Source organism: Trichechus manatus, unplaced genomic scaffold (assembly GCF_000243295.1).
Source record: "Trichechus manatus latirostris isolate Lorelei unplaced genomic scaffold, TriManLat1.0 scaffold00028, whole genome shotgun sequence".
NCBI lineage: Eukaryota > Metazoa > Chordata > Mammalia > Sirenia > Trichechidae > Trichechus > Trichechus manatus.
This window is the reverse complement of record NW_004443964.1, coordinates 18,763,468-18,772,462: the sequence shown is the minus strand read 5'-3', so window position 1 is coordinate 18,772,462 and position 8,995 is coordinate 18,763,468. Positions and strand designations below refer to the sequence as shown.

The following is an 8,995-nucleotide window of genomic DNA, read 5'->3' as shown; positions in this document are numbered from 1 at the left end:
TCATGAGCACAATTAAGTGTTCTGGAATTCCCATTCTTTGCAATGTTATCCATAATTTGTTATGATCCACACAGTCCAATGCCTTTGCATAGTCAATAAAACACAGGTCACTTTCTAACATACTATATAGTTTACCTATTTATTTTGTTTTATTATCTATTTTCTCATGTTAGAATGTAAGCTCCATGAGAGCTGGCATTTTTTTTTTCTGCTTTATTCACTGCTATATCCCCATTGTCTATAAATATGTCTAGTATGTATCAGGCACTCAGTAAATATTTGCTGAACGATCTCATTGAATCCCTAAATCAACCCTGTGAGGTAGGTTCCAATATCTCCATTTACAGGCAAAGAGAATAAGGTACAGAGAAGATCATACTGTATCACTAGCCCAGATCCCTCTCTAGAGCTTCCATCTGCCTACTGGGCATCTCCATTTGGAAATCCTACAGGCACCGCAAACCCCAAAATGTCAAAACTTAATACATCTCCTCCTTCACCCCAGCCTCTACGTCTACAAATTCTTACTACCAAGGCAGCAAGAAATAAGTCCTTCCACCTCAGCAGTAGTGAGCAGCTAGAGACCTACCACAGCTGCTAAGAGAAGTAGCCACCATTCCAGCAGCAAGAAGGAATCTGGTCTCCTATCACTACAGTCAGTGATATGTAAGGCATGCATGTTTGCAAATCAGATGTTTCTATCTTTGGAGATGTTTGTACTATGAATTATAATCCCTTATCATATATAGTCTGCTGCACTTATTTTTAAAGAATTTAAAGCCTAAAATGCACAGTAATATATCTCCTAAATCCATTCATACACATGTGCACACACTCCCCCGCAAAAAATTGGAAAGAAATGCAATCAATAGTGATTTACTCTAGATAGTGTGGTTACTGATAATACTTTTTCCTTTATACTTTTCTGTTTTCCAAATTCTCTGCAGTGATTACATTTTTAAACTCAACACAAAGTAATATTAGACAATTTAAAAAAAAACTTGCCATCAAGTTGATTCCAGCTCACGGTGGACTTGAGCTGCTGACCTTTTGGTTAGCAGCCATAGCTCTCAACCACTACACCACCAGGGTTCCAGTGGTAGACAATAGGTATGATTAATATTTGTGTTCAAGCTGGTACCCCTTAAGGGTTTGGTGAGGATTGTAATCCATAGGAATTTTTCTAGAGAAGACTGAGAGGTCTTAGGGAAGAGGAGGGAAGCCAAAACCCAAAAATAGTCAAACTGCCTGTGGAAAGTTTCAGTAGATATTCTATAAATGTCACAAAAATAGGCAGTCAATAAATATTGTTGAATGAATATACAAATTAAAATTAAATTCATACAGCATACATAACTTGCAAATCAACTTTTTTTTTTTGCCACTTTTTCAGTAGACTATAGCACTTTTTTCTGGATTACTTTTTTTTTCTTTTTTCTTTTTAGCTATTTCCAAAGAAAATTCCATGAAACCACTGCAGGAACGTTGTGGAGTCCCTATGCTATGGGTTATGGAAAAAGGCAACTCAAGCCAGACATATGCACGCCTCCAAGCTCAAGCACGGCTGCCTTTGCCAGTGCTGCCCGGACTGCAATAATGAAAGAAAAGGATTTATTTAAATTTCTGGAAGAGCTTAAGAGTAAGAGCTACTTGTCTTTTCTCAACTATCTTAAAAGGATTTGTTTGTATATAAATAAGGTCAGACATAAATCCTAGAGGCCAAGTATCTTAACAGTAGGACCACAGCCTATTCTGAGTAAATGGTTTGTCACATAGATATAATTTGAAAGCAAGTAAACATCTTACCTAAATCCTCAGACACTTGGATGAGACCCAAAGTCTGTGGGTGACTGTGGGGAATAGAAGCAGGAGATAGGGGTGGGGGGTGGGACACATGGCCACTAAAAGGAAGATTAAAGAGCAAAATAGGCATCACATGTATGTCTGATGTGTGATTATGATACCATTTTGTTTTTACTTTTTTAGGATGCAATCCTCCTTCAGATAGCCCATATTCAAAAATACCCATCTTTCCATTGTTTCCAAATGTGGATGGAGTAGTGATGGGAAAGCCATTCAAAGACATACAGAAATTAGAGATGCTAAAGAGAAGGGAGCCTCTGAATTTCTTTGAGAACTATTTCTTCCGTAAAAGAGACTGGAAAACACAGGTGAGATTTAGATCATGTCATATCAATTAATTTAAATACTCAGGTATGACAGAAATAACCATGCTTTTTATGACAAATATTTTCAGTGATTATATTTCAAACCAGATTCCATAGCTATTTTCATTTAAATGTAAATATTTCATTAATTTCAACAAATAGTTGAACTTACTGAAAAATACAATCCTAGGCTTGAGGTTGAAGGTAGGGAATGTAAGAATAATAGCAACAAAAAAGCCCTCAGGTCCGAGCTCCAACTGCTCCCCCATCAACTGAGGGACCAAAAGCTGCATTTTGGACTCCCTCAACTGGCTCTAGATAATGGTAGGGCCAGTCACCATAGGATAAGAGGAGCAAGTCCACAGCCCACAGTGCTATGATGAAGGAACTATCCCACCCTTGGACTGGACCCTCATTTATGGTACCAGCTGCCCCTTCTGGCCCTGCTTCAAACTCTGTTGCCTCTAATCTAGTTGCCCCTTTCTCAAGATACATTTTGTTATCATGAGTTTTAAGGTCTCAGGCAAGTGTGTCCATGTTTCTGGATATTCTCTCAGGATGCTCTGGCCTTACTTCAGGCTTGTCCCAGGCCTGTTAGCCTGAGAAACAGGATCAAGATATGACTGGAGACGCTCCCAAACACAGGGCCCTGTGTGACTACACAGGTCACAGTCCAATGAAGCTGGCCCTGGAGGGGGGAAATTGAAGGGATATAGCCCAGGAGAGGAGTTAATAAAGAATATAGGGGAGGCCTCGCTCTTAGAAATCAGGAAGCACTTTCACATATAAGAGAGAAGGAGGGAAAAATAAAGGATGGAGAAATCTTATTTCTTCCCATACAAAAATTTATACATACATTGTTAATGTGACTCTGATTGCTCTCCCCATACTGTGACAGCACACTCCTGCTTTCCACCCCTGATTCCCCATGTCCATTCACCCAGCTCCTAACCTAAAGGATGGAGAAATCTTGAGGTGGAAAGGATTAGGAGAATTCACATCAAATAGCTGAGGGAGTTTGAAGGTCTGGTTTTGCAGCCACCACTGTGAGGACTGTGATGAGATGTTAACAGAGAATGAAGAAAAGGAATGTCAAGCTTACGAGGGCCTGAATGTGATTGGAAAATAAACATTTTGAAAGAAAACAATCAGCATATTTATGTGATTTCCTCTAGGATTGTTTAACAGCCCAGGAACAGGAAAAGACAGTTGGCTGGGTCCTCGTGAGAAGTTTGGAGATAATATAGTTTGTACCCTGTGGAGGGCTCATTCATTTTCAGTGGATTGTGATGGCTTGGAAAGTTTGGATCAGGATAGAGTTGCCTCCTCTATACCTTCAATATCCATTCCACACCTTCTGGCTTATACTTCTTTTGTATGAGTAGCCATCATCATTATTAAAGAGAATTTGCTAAATGCCTGTTGCTACCTGCCCCAAGGAGCCCTGGTAGCACAGTGGTTAAGAGCTCAGCTGCTAACTAAAAGGTCGGCAGTTTGAATCCCCCAGCCACTCCTTGTAAACCCTATGAGGCAGTTCTAGTCTGTTCCATAGGGTTGCTATGAATCGGAATCAACTTGACAGCAACGGGTTTTTTTGGTGTATGTGCCCCAAAACAACGGGCAACTTGCTTAGCAATAACTTTGCAACTGATATACAAATCCTTTCATAATCAAATATACTTCTAGTAGGTTTTTGTTGTATAATTCTAACTAAAACATATTTCTAACCTTCTTTAAATATTCATAAAGGCAGCAAATGTAAAGCCTTTTGACCCTGCCTCAGGCTATCCAAGTGAAATCTTTGCCATTGACCAAATGTTCAAGAGAAAGCAGACTTGGACAGTGACAGATGCAGCAGCTGTTAAACACCACGTGAGTTTCATTGTTGAATACCTTCCCAGAAAGCATTGACAAAAATACTTTCCACTTCAATACTACACCATAAAACCAAGAGAATTTTTTTTGCTATATCATTAAATGAGACAAAATCATTTTTCATTTGTACCCATTGTAATGACATTATTGTTCTATAATCAAATTTATTCAAAAGTTAGCTGTTACGGTTTATCCTGCTAATTACTTATGTAGCCATGCCTAGCGTTATTTCTGGGACATCCATTTGTTTTATGTTGGAAATAGCAACTAGTTAAGGTGGTAAAGAAACAGTCACAGTGAGCGATGTACTCAGGGCATCATGATAAGTGAAAGCATCTTTAGTATAGCAGTTAAAAGAATAATAAAAGCTTAAGCACACTTCCTAGTTGCCAGATACTATGCAAAGCTCTCTACAGGTAGTATTTTATTTAATCATCACAACAGCCCTTTGAGAAAGGCATTCCTTGTCATTTTATAGTTACGCATAGAGTTTAAAGTGACTTGTCCAAAGGCACACAGTTAATAAGTAATAGAGCCAGTATTATAAACATGGGCAGCTTGACTCCAGAATACACACTTTTAACCACCATTCTATGCTGCCTGCTTGCTTTTGTGCCCGGACTTCTTAGCAGTTTTTGTACCTCTACAGAGACAAAGTGGGGTGTATTTATTTTATTTCTCCTCCCTTCACATTTGACACTAGTGATCAGGCTGTCTTTGACAATTTGACTTCCTTGGACTTTCCAATACTGCACCTTCAGTTCTTGTAATTCTGGGCCCTTTCCTTTCTCTTCTCTTTCTTGAATATTCATCCTTTAAGTATTGATATTTCCTAGTTTTCTAGCCTCATGCTACTGCTCTTCTCATTATATACACTCATCCATTCAGTTCAGTAAATGTTTATGAAGTGTTAACAAAGATCTGGAATTAGGGGATACCACGGAGAAAAACCACAGTTCCTACCCTCAATGAGCTTAAAGTGAGTTGGAAGGCATGGAGAAGAAAAAGGGCGATGGTAATAGTAATACACTGAGATAAATGGAACTACAGGTGTTAAGTACTGCATGCCACAGAACACAGAGGCGCAGATTCCCGACCTCTATCTTATCATGACACATTGTCTTAGTTATCTAGGGCTTCTATAACAGAAATATCACAAATTGATGGCTTTAACAAAGAGAAATTTATTCTCTCACAGTCTAAGAGGCTAGAAGTCTGAAATTCAGGGTGCTAGCTCCAAGGGAGGGCTTTCTCTCTCTGTTAGCTCTGGGGGAAGGTCCTTGTCACCAATATTACCTGGTCAAGGAGCTTCTAAGCACAGGGACCCCAGGTCCAAAGGACGCACTATCCTCCTGGCTCTTGTTTCTTGGTGGTATGAGGTCCCCATGTCTCTGCTCGCTTCTTTTATATCTCAAAAGAGATTGACTTAAGACACAACCTAATCTTGTAGATTGAGTCCTGCCTCATTAACATAACTGCCACTAATCCCACCCCATTAACATCATAGAGGCAGGTTTTACAACACATAGGAAAATCACATCAGATGACAAAATGGTGGACAATTACATAATACTGGGAACCATGGCCTAGCCAAATTGACATACATTTTGGGAGGACACAATTCAATCCATAATACACATACTCAAACTAGAGCAAATGGAGGTTACTCATGGCCAGAGGCCTCCAGCCCTGGGGCACCACCTGTCTCCAAGGGCTAAGAAGCTTGAGAGGATCAATAATGTGGCATCACTGTAATCCAGTCACAAGGAGCCCTGGTGGCACAGTGGTTAAAGTGATAGACTGCTAACTGAAAGGTTGGCAGTTCAAACCACCAATGGCTGCACAGGAGAAAGATGTGGGCAGTCTGCTTCTGTAGAGATTTACAGCCTTGGAAACCCCATGGGGTTGCTATGAGCAGTGGGTTTGTTGGGTTTTTGTAATCCAGTCACAGCAGAACATTGGGGATCTCTGAGGTGAAGGAACAGCTAGGGTGAGTATTCATTGGGCTATCTTAATCTGCCCTCCTTGTTTCGGCCACCTCCTATATACTGATAACTCTTAAATTTATTGCTAGCCTGGACCTCTCTCTTGTACTTCTGTCTCATCTCACTGACCAGCTGATGAGCATCACTACCTTGCTGTCTCATAGCACCATCTACCCAGCCATTCTTAACTTATGCCTTTTCTTCACTCCTCACATCCTTCAATCACCAAATCCAGCCATTTTTGTTCTCCTAAAGATTTTTCAAATCTGTACTCTTAACTCTATCCCTATTCCCAGTGCCTTACTTGAGGCCCTCATTAGGTCTTCCCTGGACAACAACCTCCAACCTGGTATCCCCACTTCTATAGCTGTTCCCCTCCAACCACTCTCCACACAGCTACTAGGCTCCAACGTGAAGATCCAATCATGTCACTGTCCTACTTAAAAATGAATGCCTCCATTTAAAAAATAAGTAAAATAATGTTTTTAAATAAATGCTTCCCTTTCACCAATGGCAGGGTTTTTCAACTATATTTTTTGCTCCATACAACTGAGGGATTTATCTCACTTCTGTCAGAAACGGTGGTTCACTACAGCATGATTTTTACTGAGAAAAGGGCTCTCCCCAACCTCACTAAAGATTACTGACTTACAGGGCTAAGTCCAAGGGCCTAATTACGGCAGGCTGCCTCTCTTCCATCATTAATCCTTCCCTCCCACTTTCAACTTGATGCTCCAGCAACACCAAAGTGCCCGTACCCCTCTACCAACTCCAGGATGTTTATTGCCTTTGAGCCTTTGTTTATGTAGTCTGCTCCTTCTAGAACACTTTCCCATCCCCACCCACTCCCTCAATTTGATCAAATCCTTGAGAACCTAGTCAGCTCAGCATCTTCTCCCAGACACTTCTCCTTCCCTGCTCTAGGCTGGATTGGGTACCATCTTTGGCGCTCCTGTTATATCCAGATCTTATCTCCATTCCACACCTCCTCCCCGTTTGAATCTATTGTATTTGTAATATTGTTACAAAATTTCTTATTATCTCATTATTTGCAAGTAATACATTTTCATTGCCCATCAACTCCTAGCTCACATGTCCTCAAGAGGTACTATCAAATGTACAAACTCAGTGACTTTCAGGTAGCCTGGGAACATAACTTTTGGGATATCTATAATTTTAAGGTACCTACAGTAAACTTCTGCATTCTCACTGCAGGTGAAGAGAGCAACAGATACCTATAACTTAGGAACTGCCCTTGAACACCGAAAAGAAATGCTAAACCTCTGGCGGAAGATCCGAGGGGATTTGATTGGAATAGACACTAAAAATGAGTCCTTTTATGACACCTTCTCTACTTACACATGGTCCTGGAATGTATGCCAAGAACTACTTTCCCCAAAGGACTTAAGGTTATATGATGCCTGCATGAATAGAAATTCCATCCACAGTGCCAGATTATCTTCCTCTTCAGATATCAGTGAATGTGACACAGAAACAGGAAGGAAAAGAAAACGGAAAGGTTCCAAAGAGTTTCGACAATGAAATTTCTGCATTTTCTAAACAGCTCATCGTAAACCTTTTTCGTAGTTATCAAAATTATCATTTCTTGCTTTTGTCTAGTACATTCTTAGCAGCTGGGAATGTTGACATCTTTTGGATTCTGACCAGTAAAAAAGCTTAAGTCATAAAATGGCTTCCCTTTCCTAATTCTTTACTAGTTAGTAGATGCTATGAGTCGGAATCAATGCAACTGGAACTCTTATGGGCGCTATAATTTCCGTAGCAACCAGCTACACTCTGCTGCCCCCTCCTGGCTCAAAACTGCCTGTGCCTCATCAGGAAGGAAAAAAGCTGAAATCTGACATGACCTAAACTGACCTTCTGAGCTCCTAAGGGCTGTCACAGCAATAAGAGTCTGAGTTTATGGTGATTGTAGGGTCGCTGTGAGTCGGAATTGACTCAACAGCAACGGGTTTGTTTGTTTTTATAAGTGGCATTAGGTTTTCGATTGTTTGTGAAAGAGGCCTGAGGCAGCAGATGACAATGACCTTCCAGTTTCAGGGACTAATATTACCAGCCCACAGAAAACCTTGATTAAATTGAGGTGTTCCCTAGACTCCTTTGCTACTCACCTGCAAAATGATCTCTTAGATAACTCTTACAAATAGCTGCCCTCAACCATTGCGTTATTCTTCCTAATTCTACTCTTTCAGTTCTTAGGACATTTTACTATGGTTCTCAAGGGTTGACCACAAAGAGACAGATCTTTTGGCCTCAAGAAATCCGTATCTACCAGGATTAAATCTATATTTACCTTTTGATCTAACATCAGGTTGGCAAATGTGTACCAATTCTCTTTTTTTAACAGTTTACGTGAAATTTTACATAGCAAATTAGTTTCTCATTAAACAATTAACACACAAATTTTTTTGTAACATTAGTTGCCAATCCTGCAGTCTGTCAACACTCTCCCCTTCTCTACCCCAGGTTCCCTGTTTCCATTTGTACAGTTTTCCTCCCTGCCTTCTTGTCTTTGATTTTGGGCTGCTGTGCCCATTAGTCTCGTACACGATTGAACTATGAAACATATCCCTCATGTACATTATTGTTGGCCCTGTAGACCTATATAATCTTTGGTTGAAGGGTGAACCTCAGATGTGACTTCAGTACTGAGTTAAAAGGGTGTCCGGGAGCCATAACTCTGAGGGTTTCTCCAGTCTCTGTCAGACCAACAAACCTGGTCTTGTGTATGTGAATTTGAATTTTGTTCTACATTTTTCTCCCACTCTGTGATCCCTGCCAGAGCAGTCGGTGGTGGTAACTGGGCACAATATATATAGTTGTTCTCGGCTCAGACTGGTGGAGGTTGTGGTCCATTAGTCCTTTGGACTAATCTTTCCCTTGTCTCTTTGGTCTTCTTCATTCTCCTTTGCTCCAGTCAGGATGGGACCAGTAGATTATCTTAGA

General features: G+C 40.5%; 1 protein-coding gene across 2 annotated transcripts in view; it reads left to right on the top strand.

The window, feature by feature from the left end:
• EFCAB3 (EF-hand calcium binding domain 3) overlaps positions 1 to 7,751 on the top strand; it is a 36,363-nt gene extending 28,612 nt beyond the window's left edge. Inside the window, exons 7-10 of one of the 2 annotated variants that reach the window (XM_004374243.2) lie at positions 1,446 to 1,639; positions 1,987 to 2,171; positions 3,918 to 4,040; positions 7,244 to 7,751. In XM_004374243.2, coding sequence (XP_004374300.1) covers positions 1,446 to 1,639; positions 1,987 to 2,171; positions 3,918 to 4,040; positions 7,244 to 7,570 — 829 coding nt within the window. In that variant the 3' untranslated portion in view covers positions 7,571 to 7,751. The remainder of the gene's footprint in view (positions 1 to 1,445; positions 1,640 to 1,986; positions 2,172 to 3,917; positions 4,041 to 7,243) is intronic. The other variant, XM_023729143.1, reaches the window with a different exon arrangement.
• Positions 7,752 to 8,995: the final 1,244 nt, after the last annotated feature.